At 42.5% G+C, this 19420-nt stretch overlaps 2 protein-coding genes across 2 annotated transcripts; both read right to left on the bottom strand.

The window, feature by feature from the left end:
• Positions 1–2701: 2701 nt before the first annotated feature.
• On the bottom strand, positions 2702–15387 carry slc17a9b (solute carrier family 17 member 9b). Its single transcript, XM_047571435.1, has 13 exons — positions 14291–15387; positions 13166–13363; positions 12470–12609; positions 11139–11238; positions 10790–10920; positions 10572–10668; positions 8958–9054; positions 8130–8217; positions 8009–8043; positions 7734–7849; positions 5774–5829; positions 5623–5652; positions 2702–5261 (listed from the first exon to the last, which is right to left on the bottom strand). Exons 1-13 carry the CDS (start codon positions 14422–14424, stop codon positions 5083–5085), a joined length of 1401 nt encoding a protein of 466 aa, XP_047427391.1. The 5' UTR covers positions 14425–15387; the 3' UTR covers positions 2702–5082.
• A 900-nt stretch (positions 15388–16287) lies between these two features.
• LOC124997512 (glucose-induced degradation protein 8-B homolog) lies at positions 16288–18837 on the bottom strand. The gene is made up of 5 exons (XM_047571267.1): positions 18734–18837; positions 18278–18402; positions 17982–18178; positions 17669–17866; positions 16288–17330 (listed from the first exon to the last, which is right to left on the bottom strand). The coding sequence occupies exons 2-5, from the start codon at positions 18393–18395 to the stop codon at positions 17157–17159; spliced, it is 687 nt and encodes a 228-aa protein (XP_047427223.1). The 5' UTR covers positions 18396–18402; positions 18734–18837; the 3' UTR covers positions 16288–17156.
• Between the last annotated feature and the right edge of the window lie 583 nt (positions 18838–19420).

Below are 19420 nucleotides of genomic sequence, written 5' to 3'. Positions count from 1 at the left end.
ACAAGAGCAATGATTCATCAAGGACATAATGGGAAGGCAGAAACTAAAATGATATAAATATTGTGAAGTAATTCTTCGGCGTAATGATTACCAGTTGTGATAGATTTACATGGCTGCGGGTGAACTGAAAATGCTTACTTTATTTACCCTGTTAGAGTAATTATTTTTTCCCCTCTTCTCGTCTTAATACTAAACATCTGACACTCCCCGCCGAAGGCACGGCACCATATTGTTTTCTAAAATTACATTTCTAAACATTTGTTCAGTTATTCATCTCTGTTTCTGACTAAGGACCTGTGAGTCCCGTTACCATTCATTTGGCAAAAGAAGAAAAAAAAAAAAATACAAAATCTGTACTCTCACTCTGACTGCAGGGGAGAGTTGGTTTGCAGTGATGGGAGCGCATTTGTGTCTTTGCTTTTCCTGGCTTATATAATAACAAATATTAGAGGCTGAAAACAGCCGGCGCTGCCCTTCTCCTGGCTCCGAAGACGGAAAGCACTTCGCTGTAAAGACGGAGTCAAACCAGACGTACCTGTGGAGTCTATAGGAGCAGACCTTTCTGCTCGGAGATGGACCTCACTTTGTTCTGGGAGGTTTAATATTTATATTGCAGGTGGCTGAATTAGGACGAAATGAATGCATCCACACACAGAGCACACACAAACCAACACTGTCCTCATCTGGCCAGTGGGTTGAGCATGGTTTAATGTTATTATTGCGCAGGTGTGAGTCTTGTCCCTCAGGGTTCCATTAAAACGATGCCCCTCTCAATGGTGGCTCCATTTGCTCTTTAGATTTAACACAGGCCATATGTCTAGCAGGAGGCAAACAGCTGATGGGGTTTAATTGACAGAAATCAACATATTTGGTTGTGTGCGCATGCATGTGTGCGTTATGGTGTGCTAATTGTGGAAGTGCTTGGGCATCGGGGGATCCCTTTAAAGGGTCAATTATGTATCAGAACGGAGTTTGAAAAGAAAGGAAACAGAAAGATGGAAACAAAGAGGGAGAGAGGGAGGGAGGGAGGGAGTGAGAGCTACAGCTATGGGAAAGAAAGGGGAAATCATTAAAGAGCCGCAGAAAACTGCCGCGCGGCCACGGCCAGGTTTAGCGTTGCGGGACGTAATCGTTTCCTTCATTTTGGAGCCGACATTCTTGTCCAGTCCAGGAACACCGCTGTGTACTGAGTGCTAGCTTCATGTTTCATCTAGCTTCACAAAGACAATGCGCCAGACTGCCGTCAAATCATGTAAAATTACCTCTGTCACGGAGCTGATTAAGGCTCAGGAGGGGACCCCGGAACAAAATGAGTGCATCCACCGCCGCGTTTAAACTCAATCAAAACCACGTAAGACGCCGCACTAACGAGATTTGACACACCAAACTGTTTTATTCGCACTTATTACGTATTTGGATACATTTGGAGGGCTAGGAGGATGGTTAAAAAGCGGCTCTAAGTCATGGGGGACGACCAAACGTTGGGCTAACAGGCGCAACGCAATTAGCACATAAAACCTGTCAATGGCCTTCAGTATCACAGCCCTCCGAGGAGTGGCAGAATTATAAAGCCTCCTGATCTATTACTACAAAGTGATTAATCCTTCCCACACAATGACCAGTCTTAAACTGGGCCTCTATATTATTAGGTAGACCTATATGGCCGTTTAGCTTTGCACTAATTAGCATTCAGATCAGGGACCCGAGAGACAGCCCCTCCACCACAGAGGAAGGACATAGGATGAGATGGCGACACAGTGAAATGTCATTAACTTGATGTTAATTAGTAATTAATGGGGCTATTTCATTTACATGTATCTCTGGCTCGCTGATGAGCCCCGCATTTACTGGGTTACTCTTAGCAGCCAACAAGTTGGGGGAGGGTTTATCCACCTTCTCCTCTGCTTCTCCCCTTAGTGTTTCATCTCTGCTAATTAAATAGTGGACCACTCATCATGATTATGTCCGCGTTTTACAACACTATTTTCCGTCAGTGAGAGAGCACTCCAGTAAGTGACCAACCACGCCTTTAACACTGTGGCTTGTTTCTGCCGTACATCAAAAAGCCGAGTTCCCGCGCCAGCTCACTCCGCTGACTTCTACCCGACTTGTTACTTTCACTCACTTGCGAGCCCTCCTTTTCTTTTCACTGCCACGCTGCAGCCACAAGCCGCCCGTCTCCATGGCAACCTGAGCCGTTCGGTCCCATGAGGAGGAGTGGGTTGGGTTGACTAGCGTCTGGCCATTCACACGTGGGTAGTGCCAGCTAGCCAACATGGCACACAGCATCCTGCCATATGGTGCCACCGCATACGTCCTGCTGGCCCGGACTCGGGATCTCTGGGCCTGCAGCGGGACGCTAGTGTGAACAGGCCAGACCTGCACTAGAACCCGTCCAGCTGATCCGGATACAGTGTCCACACAAATGGTTTGCTCAGATTGAAGGGGAGAACACTTCCCGATTTTTTTTTTTTTTTTTTTTGACATAAATAAAATTCAGGAGTTTAAAGACTTTTCAATAATAATAATAATAAAAAAACTTTCAAGAGATCAATGTGCCACCTCACAGAAGGCCCCTTTCCACCAAAGGTCCTTGGAGGCTGGGAGCTACCATGTGCTCCCCTCGTTATTGACACTGTGCTGCCTCTCTGTGGAGCTGCAGAGAAAATGCATGTAGAAAACACTGCCCTGACACAACTGCTCAGTGTTGACAAAATAGATCTTTATTCAAAGTTAAGAGCTTTTTTAAATACACATTTTAAACATATTTTAAAAGCAACAGAATACTGCATTTCTTGCATTTGTTTATATATAATTATATATAATCATTTCTTCCGGATCATACGTACAGTATGTTACAGATTATCAAAAACTATTCATCGTTAGGCTTTCACAAACCTACAGCATGATATGTTGGTGAGCTCACCTTCATTGACTTACCTTCACAATTTATCTTTGTAAAATGTGTAACAAAAAAGAAAGAAAGAGAGAAAACGGAACAACGAGATGAAGGTAGTGGTAAATAATGCACATCTGCAAAGGCAAGTCAAGAAACTGAGGAATAAGTATTTTGTACAGTTGTCTTACTTATATATACCGTGACCATTAAAAAAAAAAAAAAAAAAAAGTTTTTGAATCAATATGACATTTGGTTTAGATAATTTCTTGTAATAAATTACTCTATAGACAGTGCAGATGAGTGGAGCGGCACTACTACGCCCAATGGGTTTCTCTGTCTTTTTCAAACACACACACAAAAAATAATTTAATATTTTAGATATACAGAAAAGGGTGCCTCTGCTCTAAACAACAGAGAGGATAAATCAAATTATTTTCTAATTCTAACATTCTTGTAACAACTGACGATAGAAAACATCCAAGGAAACAGAAGCCTGTGTGTAAATAACGATGACACAAAAGCGACACACATCCTAGGCAGAAATCAAATCCACTGTTCAGTAACTGACACTGTGTCTCGCAGTTTTTTTTGTTTTTTTTTTGGCTTAAATTAGGCACAAAATAATAAATGCATAGATCTAAGGCAGACACGTCAAGTAAGCGTCAAGACTCGAAACGTGAAATCCTCCCAACGTAAAACAAAACAAATGTTAAAGCCGTGCTCTGAACGCCAAAGCTGAACGCTGCAAACAATGACGTCCACATCCAGCCAGGACCACGAGGCTAGCTTCACGTCGCTACATACACTGCAGCAGCAGCATTACACCTAGCGACCGCCTCAACGGCGCCGGACCTGAGGTGTCAACGTCCGACCCCCTCGTCGACCCCGCAACATTCGTCGCGCCAGTGAGGAAGCCGTTTTTTAAAACCGCGTTTAGAGACTCCATCACAAATACTGACATCGCTTCCTGTTAAGTGTCTAGGTAACATAGGTGTTAAGTGCAATAATAAGGGTGGATCCTCAACACAGAAAGTTGAAAATTCTTTCTTTTTTAGTTTGCCTATGCAGTTTTCTCCAACATGTTAAATCATTTAACATTATAACATTATATATTTATTACTATAACATAAAAGTAAGTAAGGATACTAAACTTAAAAAGGTCTACTTTTGGGTTTTCCATTCTGCATCACCTCGATCTGACTCTCTGTCTTACGCAACATCTTTCATTTGTCAGCCAGGTCTTTTTATTTAAAAAGAAAAAAGAAAAAAAAAAAGAACCCATATAAATATAAAAGTACTAAGTGAGGTATTTCTATAACATGCAATCACGTAGAAAGAAAACAGAATTAGTTAATAACCTTTGGTCTTCCAACTCAAAACGTACTTCATGAGATATTTAAGAGAAAGCGTTCGCTCAGTCCTCCTGCTTTCTGTGACCCCTCCGAAACGACAAGATGAGTTTGTAACCATGGAGACAGGGACAACAGAAGGTAAATCGTACAGGACGTTAGAGCGCCCGCCAAGTAATTAGTGGCAGGGTAATGAGGTGTCACTCCGACAGTTCTCTCGCTGATGGGTGAGCGGGGCGTACTAATAAAAGACTCCAGGTACGAGAGACTGCGACTCTCCCCGCGTCACCCGCGCCGCCTCCCCCATCCCTGCAGGGTGAGAACAAACCACCTTGGTCTGTCACAGCTGTCAGGGAGCCCCTGAGACTAACACATCTATCACTCACGCAGCTGCTTCGACGCGCCCCGCGAAACCCGCCAAAGCGGCGAGCTATGGCTTTTCAGACAACCAGACTCGTCTCTGCAACTTTTTCTGGCGCCGCAGTTTGGAAAAGACGGCGATTCTAAACCGTTTCTCAGAAACTGTGGAAAACCCGCACGCCGCCACAAAACAGGGACGCGGAGGTAGCGTGGACTTTTTCTGTTCCTCGATATTTATTTTTTTTTTTTTGAGATCTCTCAGTAACATTGTGCCGGCTCTGTGGTGTGCTTTTCAGTACGTCCTCACCGAGACACAGAGCCAATCAAACTTTTCCCAGATCTTGTCCGTGGGTTTTATCGGTGTACTGCTTAGCATCCATCGGATTGTACTTCAGTGCTGATAATATCCTAGCTGCTGGTCGCCCCAAGTGCACGTCTCCCTCGTCGACCTGCGTTTTGGTCCCATTTTGATTTTTAGATGTGTATGTTGTGGTGGCGGGCCTTAATGGAGTCAATGTCGAAGCGGCGGGCCTCGGCAAAGGCCAGGAAAGTGCAGAGGCCCAGCAGGTTGACTGTGGTGATGAGGGCAAACACCGACGCCCATGAGCCCGTTGCCTCGATGAGATACCCCGAGAAATACACCATCAGGACCCCTGCGCAGGGACATACACAGTCAACATTAGTAGCACATCGTCGCAAAAACTGAAACAACACACGGTAACTTTAACGCGCGGGAACAGCTCGGTTTCTCCCAAATGCAAATAGCTGAAGAGAAAATGTCACAATCCCTACTACGTCCCTCACAGGACCAGAGGACTGTCATCCTCTGTTCCCTGTATTATTCATCAGACAAACTTCATTCCGCTCCCTTGATGAAATATGCATGGCACATAGGAGCCACCGGGAGACTGACACATGAGCTCAAAGTTTGAATTTTTGGACTCCAATTCAATAGTGATAGCCAGAGCTGGTGAAAGATTAATCACAGATATTTCTTCAATAACGGAGGCTCACCTGAGAATGCGCCGCACGTATTCATTACACCTGTGAAAAAAAAAAACACAGAGGTGTCACACGGTTAAAATCTCAACTTCGATTGAAGAAAAATCTGTTAAACACTTCAAAAAAACAAAACAAAAAAACAAAACAAAAAAAAACTACTTACCAAATAAAGCTCCAGCACAGGAAGGAGCGAGATCTTGAACGTTTACAGAAACGCCGCTGTGAAGGAAACACATTTTTATTTATGAGGCGCCAAAAGGGCTGTTTGTGTATCTAGAACCGCCTCAACAACCAATGAGATCACAGCCTGCTATTACTGACTGCATCTGCATTTGTTCTGTGTTCATTATGACCACCTTCCTAATATTGTCAGGGGGGCTGATCTGGTCTGGTCTGGTCTAGGTGGGTGGTACCTGTCTAGGTAACATCCACACGAATACCAGGTTTAAAGGTTTCCCAGCAGAACATTTTATTGTCACGAGATGGTGTGAACGTCATTAACTGCCCCTGTCGGTGGTCATAATGTTGTGGCTGATTGGTGTATATTACATTTGCCAAGTCTAGAATCTGCACAAAACCAATATATTTATGAATATATCTATGATGTGAGCTCATTTAAAAATAGCAAGGAACATGACATTAAAGTCATGTATTTAAAGTATTTGGCCCAACATTAGAAATATTAAATAATTACTGAAGTTATTATTAAATAACTTCATCCTACAGTATGTTTATGGCTAATAAAGACTCATTAGTTTAAAACATTAACCCCGAGACCAACTACTACTTCACAAACATTAATATACAGTCAATGTGCATATAAATAAATTTGAAAAACATCTACTGTACTTGTGGTTGTGTTTCCTCTTGTGGTGGTGAATCAGTTACGCCCCACCACGTTCAGCTGTTAACACCACATTCAGCTTTATCCAGCACTGCTGTGCAACCATTTTATCATAGAGTGACGTGCATACACTGGCATATGAAAGACTATTATTTAAATACTACAAGTTCCATGGAAAGACATGAGCAAACAGATGATCCTTTGTTCTATTCGTCTGCTTTTATTGTTTTTGTGCCACAGAGCTCCACCGTCATTCAAACAAACGACTAGAAACTCACATAAAAGCGTGGCCGCATTGTACTACTTCACTGTGGGGATTTAGCCATTTTAAGATAAAAATAATGAAGCGATTTTAGGGGGTGTGACTTTTTCCAAGACAAATGATACTTGGTACTGACGCAAACGGTAGTAACCAGACCGAAAAGCAAGCAAGATTTCGGTGCTTCATTTCTATCGCCCCCTAAGCTCTTTTTTTTCCCTCCAAGAACTTTTGGAAAATCTGTTCAAGGGCAAATAACAAAAAAATAAAGTCCCACATGCCGACGGTAGACATGACGTCACTTCGGTTTTTCACCCGCATGAATGGAAGTGAACATTCAAAATGCCTGAGGAGAAACGGTCAGGAGTTTGGGTGTAATTCACCTCAAAACATACAGACTCAGCAACCTGCAACAATTTCCTCAAAGACGACATAGTGCAAGGGAGGCAACACCTGTAATTTGATCGAACATCAAATTCAGGTGTGACGTAGCATAGCATCGCAGAGTTACCAACATCGCAGGAGAGGAGAGCAGTTGATACACTGCTCTTATATTATTTACGTTCAACTTTCTCGACATAAAATAATAAAAAGGCACAGTTTTTGGATGAAGTTTGTATGTTTTCTGTCCTTTAAGCACCAGCAACGTTTCAAAAGTACTGTTTTGGGACCGGTATCAGATAAAACCTCAACGGTACCCATCCCTAATAAATAATTATCAAATCACCAAGGAAATGATTTGCATTTGCCGAGTGGGTTTGACAGCCACCTACAAAAGCTGAAAATTGCCAAGACTTCCTTGCCTAAAAGCATAATTTGAGACTTTATAATAAAAAAATTAAAAAAAAACAAAAAAAAGCAAAGCTTGGGGGAAGAGCTGGTGAGACATTAATGTCTCAAACAAGGCAAGTGGATACATTTTTTTTGATGGGGTGTAAAAAAAAAACTCCCACAAAACTAACTCTTGTAGGGACACCACATATAAATCTGACTGTTTGGAGTAATAGTGGGTGCTGGTACCTGTGACTGAAGGTGGTGAGGCCCATGGTGGCAGACACGAATGCTACAGCCCAGGAGAAGGTGGTGTTGCCGCACAGGAGAAGGGTAAACACACTGGAAACACCCATGGAGAAAAACTAACACGGGGACAAATGCACACAAAGACACATCCGTCAAAACCACACTTATCTTTTTGTGTAGAGGACATCCGTGCACTTTGGACTGGGAGGGATGAAAATACATATTGACACTAAATATATAACAAAGAATAGCGTGACCACTGACAAATATTGTACCTGCATCAACTTCCTCACTGAGGCCGTATCGAAGCCTGGGGAGATCAAGAGAGAAATTAGACGCTGTTGCTTTATCAGTCATGAGATACACTTCAAATGAATTCTGATATCCGTAAGGCACCTTGACTGATGAGGTGATCAGACAGGCAGCCGCTGAAGAGGGAGGAAGGTATGGCCACCAACCAAGGAATCACATTGAACACCCAACCCTGGAGGGACAACATATTTTATGGGTATGAATAAACAGAAAGAAGTGGTCCTATAAAGTGTCCGGCAGTTAGCTGTTGATTAGATCCGCCTTTACGTGGCTCTACGGTTGGCAACATCCGTGATCACCAAAGGTTGAATTGCAAGAACTTCAAGGTTTTTTTTATTTATCAATGCATGACATGACTTTAGTGATCGCCTTACTTTAACCTCCACTGACACCATTCCATTCAAAATTCTTGTCAGCTGTTTATGAAAAAAAGGAAGTGTGCATAGCTGTCACAGGTGTGGCAGCATAATTAGATTTATTTTTGGACAAGATATCTGTGTTGCCAAATGTCACAAGAGTTGGCTTCTGATACAGAGCCGGAAAGTCAATTTTCTCCTGATCTGTGTGCCTGAAAAACATGCCAATTTAGTGTCAGATTGCTCTTAACATTCTTGGTTTGTGAAAAAAAAATTAAAAAAATGGGTCCGGCATTTAATTTGGTGACCAAAGAACCAGTTAGATGTAGGCGTGTGTTCATTCCTCCCGTTGGAGTGAAAGGGCTGATGGTAATCTCCTTAAAGGGCCGAAATGGCGGAAAGACCCATGGGACGGAGATGCAGGAAATGACCGTTCATGTGCGCCACTTTGTTTACGGGCTGCCCCTGCCTCTCTTTTTATCGATTTTTCTCTCGTCTTTCGTAAAAAAACCGAGGTCAAATGTATGCTAAAAAAAATGAGGGTGAGGGTGGTTACCTTGGCATCGGGGAAGGTGTCTTTAAAGAACGTTGGCAGCCACGACAAGAGAGTGAAGAAGGTGCTCGCTGTGCAAAGATGCGTCACTATCACAGCACTGGTCAGGGATGGAAGAGAGGCAAACAGTCACAACGGTTGCATTGAAAATAAATTTGCATGTACTGTACTGAAGGCTTCACAGCTTTGTTAGCGAGTTTGGCGTCTGGGGACGGAACGTCAAGCGGAACTCATCTGACATATTTTGAGAAATCACAATAAGATCAGATGCATCAAATAGGAAGGTTTTCGCTGTCATTGAAATCGGAGTATAAATATCTAGCCTTAGAGGACGAGGATGGAAGGATGAGGAAGAAAGACAGACATTAAAAGATGAACTGAGGCATCCGGACAAGCTTGGAAATTGTCACTTTCCAGCATTCCTCCTCATAAATTACTCTTCTCCATTCCTGATTTTCTGTAATTGCCCCTGGTTGCAACACATCTGCAATTAACTAGAATTTCAAAATTACGCCGTAAATCAGTCAGAGGATTGTAGCAGAGCTTAGTGATGCAAGCGGGAAACCACACAGCGCATATAATGCACACACACACACACACACACACGTACGGGGACTGCTTAAAAGTAATTTCACCCTTCAATATTTTCAACATTTCCGAATAAAAATGACTCAAAATGCCAGTGGATTGTCAAGCAAGTCCTGACAGGACACAAAGAGAGCCAGATCAAACAAATGACATAAAAAAACATGACGCGTTTGCATTTGCTTATTATGCTTATGCTCTTAAGAAAATTAATCATCGGTACATGTCTGTATCTGTATCTGTATCTACTGATCCTGCCACAACATTTCTACTGGATTGTGGTCAGGACTTTAACTTGGCCATACAAAAACACTCACTTTCTTTAATCATTCTTTTGTAGTTTTCTCTCAAGAGTTGGCTCATGGACAGATGATGTGACATTTTCTTTTAGGATTCTTTGGTATAATTCAGAATTCATTGGCCCAGATGTAGCAAAACAACTCCAAACTAGGACATTACTTTCTGCACGTTTCATGAACGGGATAAGGTTCTGATACTGGAGTACACTGTTGTTTCATCTCTCCACATGAGCCTCTCAGTGAAGTGTGTTGTTCATTGTTCTCCGGATGGTGAATTCATAAACATTTACATTAGCCAATGTGAGGGAGACCTAGACGTTACCCTGGATTCCTTTGTGACTACTGAGACTTTTCTTGCTATTGGCGTGATCTTTGCTGATCGACAACTCCTGTGTCGAATCGCCTCTGTTTGTCTGACTGCGGATTTGTTGATTCCAAATTCTTCACAGAAGATTTGGTAATCTTGTCTAACCTGATGATCAACAAGTACTTCCCCAAAAAGTTCCCATAAACATGTGCTGTGAAGATCATACTGTGACAAACCCCTGACTGTTTTAACCCATGAGGGACTGAACATCACTTGATCCTACTACACTGACGGTTATATTCGTTTGATTTCCCTTTTTCCGAATTTTTATGTAGAAATGATGAAGTAGCTATAATCTGCACCGTATGAATAAAGAGACTCGGACGCACACACACACACACACACACACAAACACGTGTCACTCACCAGACTGCAGGTTGTCTGAGGAGTCGTAACCAGTGTCTTTTGGACAGTTTGGACTGCGCCCCTCCACTGCCCAGGGACTCGAGGGTAATTATCGGCCCTGCAAGTGCAAATGGACAAAGGCGCATTATGCGAGAGGACACCTGACTCCAAATATACAAATGAGCAGATAGAAGACGGGAGCGTGCAGTGACCGTTGACACGGATAAGGCGTCCCTTACCTTCTCCTTTGAGCAGATATTTCCACATACAGTAGGCCCACAGGACAGAGAGGAGACCAGAGACGTAGAAAACACTCTCCCAGCCGTACAGGTCCAACATGAGGGAGCCGGCCCCTCCAATGACCAGAGTACTGAAAAAAAAAAGGTCACAGTAAACCAAGCTGCACAAACACATCACCGCAACGAGATGTTTCAACACAGTGAAGACAGATCACAAAAAAAAAAAAAACATGACATGAGCAAAGCAAAAGCCAATAACAAAGGGATTGTTTTCAAAGGGATTATGGGATCACAACAGATATTATGCTTTTCTCACCCTTCCCCTTTCATTGCGAAACACTTGACTCACCCCAGGTAGGAGCCGCTACCCACGGTGCTCATGAGGAACCCTCTTTCACTCTCCACAACCTTTTGCGAGCACAGACTCGCCAGTGAAGGGTAATGAACTCCTATAAAGTCGAGGCAGAAAGAACAGTCGCTAAGAACTTAAGTGGCAATAATCACACAAAACAAGCACATAATCTAACAGGAAAAGGCAGATTTTGATTTTGAGTCACACGTTCACTACTGTGGCATCTGCAGAGCTATTTGAAGAACTATTTGAAACCCCAGCTCCTGTGGTTTGGATCAAAAGCCTAAATTTAAGTCAATTTAAAGACAAACGTATTCAGCTCATGTGGTTTGTATCAACATGTTGTAATTCACATATTTTTAAATATCACACCATTGTGCAATACTGCCAAAACAACCCGTTTCCTCTTTAGATACAATGCACCATGTAAAAGCTGTAGTTCCACAGACAGATAGAGCTGCAAAATAAAGTTCTCTGCTGTGGTCAAATTGTACGCATTAAAAGATCATAGTATTGTTTTCAAGCAATATTTCCGGTGGATACACTCGAGTCCAATCACTCTTAAGCCGCAAAGGGTTTTTTAGCAGAGCAGCTCGATAGACATTTAATCATAAAAAAAAAATAAAAAATTCAATACACTGCAATGTAAAATGCAAAGTCTGCATGACTTCACCTGGTCTGTCAGGTTCACAGGACAGAGGGTGGTGCAAGAAATGACGCCGCACCTGAATTATTTCTTGTTCTGCTTCTTGGAAATGAAGCTAAGACAAACTCTATCGATTCACAAGAGAAATTGCTTGGTCACAGAAGCTTACTTGCACGTAAAAAAAAGCAAAGAGTAAAGTAAAAAGAAAGATAAAGTAAAATAAAAATGAAATAATATAAAATAACATTAAAATTAGGCTCGTTCCAGGACATCCCACTGATACTCAATGACTCTAAGGAATTTGGAGGCCAGGTCAACACCGCCATGCTTTCAGTTTTTTTTTTAGCTGTTCTTAAACCGTTTTTGGAAGTAACATCCACATGAACGCTGAGTCCAAACGTTTCCCAGCGGAAGCAAGACGGTCGACGTTATTTACTTTGTCTGTCAGTGGTTTTAATGTTGTGGCTGATTCGTGTATACAAGAAAATTTACTTTAGCAATGAAATCAGGCAAATCTATGACCCATGGTACTGAAAGATTGAATAAGCTGAAAAACCGTGTGTGTGTGTGTGTGTGTGTGTGTGTGTGTGTGTGTGTGTGTGTGTAGAGCAGTGTTTTCTTGGTCTGGGTCTGTCACCTGACTGGCTTAATCTCATGTGATGACTCGTGTAGCACCCCTCACCTTGCAACAGGCCCATGAGAAAGCGGGCCAGTGTCATAGAGAAGATCGGCTGGGAGCAGAAGTGGGCCAGGATGGGGGTGAAGGCTGTCATTGACCCCCAGGCAGCGGCAGACAGCAGGAGGACCTTCTCCCCTCCCACCCTGTGGACACAGAATACAAAATACAGTTTGTATTTAACTGTTGACTGCTCAGAGAGCTGCACACATGACTGAATGTAAGAGACACTTCCACTCTTATCTCTTGGTTTATTCCTAACAGTAGTACAAAAAAACATAGTGGTCATGTGCGTCATTCTGCCAAAAATATTATCCTCTAGAGGCTTTTATACACATTTGGTAAAAACACAATTAGGCAGTGTGGATGTTTTGCAGGATATCTGGCAACTGGTGTATTTGGAGGAAGTAGTTTAAACCGGGGGGGGGAGAAAAGCATATAGCGCATAAAACTCTTTCAGCAGCTTATCTATTAACACTGGGAGCTGACATGATAACCGAGGGAAAACGTCTAGCTTTGTCCACTTATCTCTGCGGACTGAGCAAACACGACGGGGCTAGTTGCGTCAATGGAAGTAACGTCCCCATGCAAATAACACTGACCCTAATAAGGACCCTAAAAACTATATGTCAATTCGACACCGGGGCGACTGTCAGGTTATGTCGCGGCAGACATCCGTGTAGACGTGCGGACGGTCCTCACCGGTCGCTGACGTAGCCTCCGAACACTTGCGTGAAGCAGTATCCCCAGAAGAAGCTGCCCAGCACCATGCCGGACTCCCTCTTGCTCCAGTTGAACTTCTCTGCCATGCTGACGGCGCAGATGGGCATCGCCACGCGGGCGCAGTAGAGGAGGCACGTCCCAAGCAGCAGCACCACCGTCCATACCCTCGCCACTGGCCTGCACAGGGAGGGAAGCAGAGCGGCTTAAATATGGCTGAATGTCCCTAAACTATATTTAAAAAATAAAATAAATGAAATACATCAAACATCAACCATCTGGATTGGCTGGATGGGGAGTTGATTTTTATTCATTTTTTTTTTCACTATGTGTGGCACCAACCTGAAATGCACATGACTACCTAAGACCCCAAGGGTTTCTAGGTTGTTACTGGGTTGGTCCAGAAGCAAATACGGTGAAAATAAGAGGGCAGAAAATGTGATCTGAGTTGATAGAGAAGGCCTTGGTCATGTGGTTTGCACCACCCACAGATGCCCTGAAATCAAAACCTAAACTCAGTTAGAACTGAGAAGTTACTTGGGTGAAACGTCTTCATCAAGGAAAAAAGTACAGCTGCCTTTGTTTATTTTAACCTTTACCTTAAATAATCCAAACAGACATCCACAAACTATAGATCAGTTAATAGGGAATGACAGAAAGGTGAAGGATGTACATGGCCCCTGCAGAGCATTGCACAGGGGCTATAATGTCCTCAGTGGGTTGTTTAGTCAACATTAAGTCTGCATGGTTTAGTTAAATCTATAGAAAGGGAACAGGAAGGCAATGCAAACAGCTGTATGAATTACTTCCTCCTTTACATCCCATCTGGCCTATGTGGCACTGCTATCTTCAAGTACCGAACCAGGAGAGGCCACACATGATACGTGTCATGTCACTACAAGATCCAGTGAGAGCACAGTACAGATGTCTCTGATCACCACCTGGGGTTTTCTACAGGGCAAAGAGTTGCTCCCAAAGTATTAGCAACACACGATCGGAAACACCACGTTATCACATGTAGCCCCCTTTGGGGTAAATGTGCCAGACTTTCGATTTACTAAACACACAAAACAAGCAGGACTGGTGAATACACGTAAAGACCTTTACCTCGGCCAGTTGCTGTTGTGTTCGGGCCACTTCTTGTGACATCCAGGCACCCCGATCTTGTCAGACGGATGGTTTTCCTTGTGACAGACCAAATCTGGACTATAGTTCTTGCCATATTTTTGAATAACTGCCATTCAACGCGAGGTGAAGGCAGCCTCCTTTCAATCGCTTCGCCTTTTTTTCTCTCTCTTTTTTTGTTACTTTCTTTCCGGTCGATCAGACAGTCAGAGGGGGGGGGGAAAGGAAATCAGCCCTGATCACATATGCCAAATCACGCAGGAGTTTTTCGATATCCAGTTCCCTGACCTGCAAGACGGGACTAACAGGAACGGGTACAACCGATGAACTGAGGGAGGGAGTCTGTTTTTTTTCCTCTCTCTGATGCCCTAGGAGGAGTAATCCACGTGTCAGTTTTTCTCCCCAGCCTCCTCCTCCTCCTCCTCCTCCTCTTGCTAACAGCCAGCAGCGCAGTTCTTCTTCTGGTCGGTAGGGTTAATCAGGAAGTGATTTAACCCCGGCTTCGGATGCACAATCTGCCGATTCATCCGTCCCAAAAACGCCCGCCGGGTTGATGCGTCCGGGCTACGGGCCCTCTCCAGTCATGACGGTGCAGAAAAAATGTACCCGTGTCGTCTACCGGAGCATCGTCGGAGTACCAGGATGTAGGTACCCTCCGGATGCAGGCGTGGATGGTCCCCCCTCGCTGAGGAGCTGATGTGGTAGTCAGGCTTTACGCGGTTACCGAAATGGTCCATCTGCTCCTGGCTCGTTGCAGGAAGTCGTTATATAATAGCCTACACTTACCTATGAAGACGAAAGTTAAAGCACCACCACACTGTGATCTGACTAATAGAAGTGATCAATGTCATGGTGTCACTTAAGAGAAAGTACGAGTAAAGTAGGTCACACTGACACTATTGAGAATTCCTCTACATTTGAGGGGTAACCAACAGACCAGACTTTATATGTCATAACTTATATAACTTATAATTAATTCATTTTATTCAGAATGTATATGCATGTCTTTTTATATCAGACATATACACCGATCAGTCGCAACACTATGACTCCCTTCCTAGTATTGTGTAGGTCTCCCTTGCGCCTCCAAAACAGTCCTGACTCCTCAAAGAATGGACATGGGTCTTCTGAGAGTGTTTTTTGGTGTCTGGCAACAGGATGTTGTTAGTGGGGGTCTTTGGGTCCTATGGGTTAAGGCGAGGGGGCTCTGTGGATCAGGTTTGTTCCATTGTGTCCCCCAGATGCTCGATCAGTTTGGAGTCTAGTGGATCTGGAGGCCAGATCAACACCGTGCTGCTTTTCGTGTTTGTTTTATTTGTGATGTGCCTAAACCGTTTTTGTTGTTGCTATGGGGTGCAGGCGGTACATGTCTAAGTGACATCCACACAAATGCCAGGTCCAAAAGCTTCCCAGCAGAATTATATTTTATTCTCCTGTCAGTGGTTTTAATGTTGTACCTGATTAGTGTATTTACATATGCACATAATATATCTTGTGTCCATTGGATATTTTATACTGTTCTATATGTACATTTGTACTACTTTAACTGCACCCAAGCTGACTACAGAATGAAAAGCTTCTGCTGTATCAATAATATTTTATTCATTGTAACATACAGTAAATGTACTGTATCACATAGGCGTTTTTTCTTAAGGGAGTATTTTTCAATTGAGCATTGCTTTGGTGAGTGAAACAACTGTATTGTTGTTTTGTAGTCATAAAAGTAATTTATTTTACATGCTTGTGTAATTGGATGGTGTAATTCTTGACAATGCAGCCCATAATTTGAAAGTTCAGACTCCAACATTTGCAAAATATTGTGGAGTTGTGAGTCTTATATGTCTCTGTATGTGTAAGAAACAGAATACCTCAAAACTTAAAGCTGATGACAAAAATTGACCAAGTACATTGCTTGTTTACTTTTCATCTCTGCCAGCTGCCAGAATCAAAACGCACCCAGTTGCGTATGATACGCCCAATTTAAAAAGTCACTTTTATTGCAAAATAATCAATCAGCCCAAAAAAAAAAACAAGCACATCAATTCTTGCAAAACAGCTACATGTTTCATAAATGTAAATCTGTCTGTAGGTGCCTCCGTTGTCCGTGGACACAGAGTAAACATTTCACATCTTTAAAGACCATCTGCATATCCATATCTTAAAACACTATGAAAGTGAGGCTGACTTTAAGCTTGCACAGTCCGCCAAAAGGTTTGTAGCATTTCAGTTATCTTTTTTTTCCCCGCCCAGCTACAACCATAACGTAACGTCTCAAGCAATAATGCAGCATGAATCTAAAGTTGAATTTATGTTTCACAGTAGCCTGAAACACCCCCAAGAATCTTGTTATAGACTATTTCTGTCAAGTAATAGTACTAGCTGAAAGAATATTATCTTAAATGTCTATGTTTTGTAGGGAAGAAATAGATTTTAAGCAGTAAACACTGAGCCAAGCATTTTCCCTGATCAAACTTTGCCCCGTCTAAGTGGTCACACATAGAAAGTGACAGCCTAATTTAGGCTTTATTCACACCCTCTTATGCCAACAACTTTCCCTGCCAACAGACAGAAAAACTAGTGTAAATGAAATATACTAATTTTACATAAACAAATATGTAAATTAAAATACCAAGTGAAACAATGGTCTGCATGTTACTTTAGTGTGAGAAGTCACTTTGAAAATGCCATCACTCCGGTGTTCTGCACATTCTGAGTTAATAAAGTATCAAAAAGCAACCCTTACAAAAAAGAAAAGGTTGTACTCTATGAGTCAATTTCCTGGGGGTATAAATAGGTAAAGGAAATGTGTCCGTTTTGTAATGCTGTGGTACTTTTTCACTCTGGGTCCTCATTTGGGGTCTTCAATTGTTCCCTTGCTGAGGTCAGTCATTTTGGGATACTTCACTTTCTTTTGGTCAAGTTCATTTTGAGCCCAAAGCAGTAGCTTCAGGAGCTTGGCCAGCTTGGGTGTTGATTCTCTGTTTTCGTAGTCTAGCACACACTGATTCACTTCACTCCACACCTGAAAGACAAAGCCACATTCACGTTAACAGGAGCCCAACGCATTTGTTTTAGTTGGACTTTAAGTTGGACGACTTAAGTAGAACTCTTTGTCACGAGCGACGACTTATTTGGTTTCCAGAAAATGTGAGTTGAAAATTTGTCACTAATGATGAACAGTGTATGTAAATGTAAATACAACATGTAGATTTTTTTTTAATATAACCCACACTTAATCTGAGTACAGCATAAAAATAAAAGACAATAAACAAAGTCCTTAACACAATATTTCATAATAAATTAACAATTTTAAAGGACTCTATTCCATGTGAGACAGAAATACAATATCAGTGACTCTACCTTTTGCCTCTGCATCATATTGAGCAGATCTCCAAAAGGTGACTCCTCCGGGTTGTCAAATGCCAGTAGGGCCAGCGTCCTCTCCATCTCAGTCAGACATTCTCGGCTCTCCTCCCCTTGCTCAGCTAACTGAGATTGTGCAAATTCAAGAGCGGCTTCTGTCTCCCTCAAACGAATAAGCTCAATAAGATGCTGTTGCTACAAACACCAACAAGAAAAAAGACCATGGACTCAATCAATAGTGGACACAAGACAAGTAGTAAAGATTCTGTACAGATAGTATTCCAGATGCCTGCACTGTGTTTTAATTTACCTGTAGGTGAAAGTAGAGGTAACGGTTTGTGTCCAGCAGTTCTGGGTGCAGACTGTTGATTAACGCAATAGCATCCTGGATCTGTCCCTTCAAGATCATTTCTCTGATCTTAATCCGTTCATCGAGAGAATCCAAGTCCACACTGGGCTCTATTCCAGACTCCATCCTGAACTTCTCCGCTGCCTCCTTAAAACCCTCTGTTGGAACAGAAAACCCACACATTCAAACATCACATGCACATTTCAGGCTACAGACTTCTAAAAACACACGATGAGAAACAAAACAAAAAAGATCACCTGTCACCAAGTAGTTCATAATGAGTCTGTTCATATCGGCTCTCTGAATGTGGACGTTGTTGAGTTTATCCATCCACTCCTCCCTTGTTATGTCCTCCGGCTTCTCAGCATAACTCATTGTGACACTGTCCAGGAAGATGAAACAAATGACATTCAGACACGGAGCATCAATCACACAACGATAACGGTGTGAATATTAACTGGAGTGTTGATGCTCAGTCAGAAAGCTTCACGGCACCGGAAATCATACGAAACGATAGTTTGGGCCTTCGGTAAAAAACACAACATTGAAGCCTGACTTTCATCAACACGAATCAAAACAAAGGCAACGTCCGCCTCTAGATTTATTTATTTCGGATCTACATATTAGGAATCAGTCCTAATATATTTTATTGTCTTATACAGAGGCACAACTACTACTTCATATCAATATAATGTCGACTTTATTCACAATACCTGAAGATTTTGTCGCTACTTCCCAGCAGTAGCTAGCTTGCTAACGGTTTGTCCCTTCTTCTTCGCTCCTCTTGACAACTTCCGGTCTTTCGCTCAGACCCCGCCCCCTGTTGGCCCGCCCCCCGGAAACAGCACTGTGGGAGCGCGCACTCAAAGCTCGCCGACGCAGCGTTTTGCTGCTCGTATCAGGGGAGAGAACAAAAAAGCTAAAAATTGTTACTGTTAGCAATATTTGCGTGTTCTGTACCGTTTTGTAAAGGAGAAATGTAGTGACTGAAATAATCAAATGTATTTTGTTCCAATATTGTTGTGCACTGTAAACGGAACTTTTATTATTTTTTTTATTTACTTTTTATTTATTTTTATTTATTTACATGCAGCCTAATTGTGATGATTTTATGGTGAATATCAGACTGTTTTAGATTACCATAGTATATGATAGTATATACAGGTTATATGCTGTAACTGAAATTCACCCAGAAAGTTACTGAGCAGAAAAATTGTGTTCCAGAGTAGGGCAGGGTAGTTGCTAGGAATTCTGGGCTCCCTGAAAGAATATCAATGTGGGCCCCTGTACCTCAAGATTTTTCATTGCCACTTTTTTAAAACTGTGTATTAAGATGTTTTTCCTTTGTTTTCAACGTCCCTGTAGGTGCCTAATATAATGCACCCAATTTGTTGTCTTTT

Source organism: Mugil cephalus, chromosome 1 (assembly GCF_022458985.1).
Source record: "Mugil cephalus isolate CIBA_MC_2020 chromosome 1, CIBA_Mcephalus_1.1, whole genome shotgun sequence".
Lineage (NCBI taxonomy): Eukaryota > Metazoa > Chordata > Actinopteri > Mugiliformes > Mugilidae > Mugil > Mugil cephalus.
The sequence above is the reverse complement of the archived record's forward strand: the minus strand, read 5'-3'. Positions and strand labels throughout refer to the sequence as shown.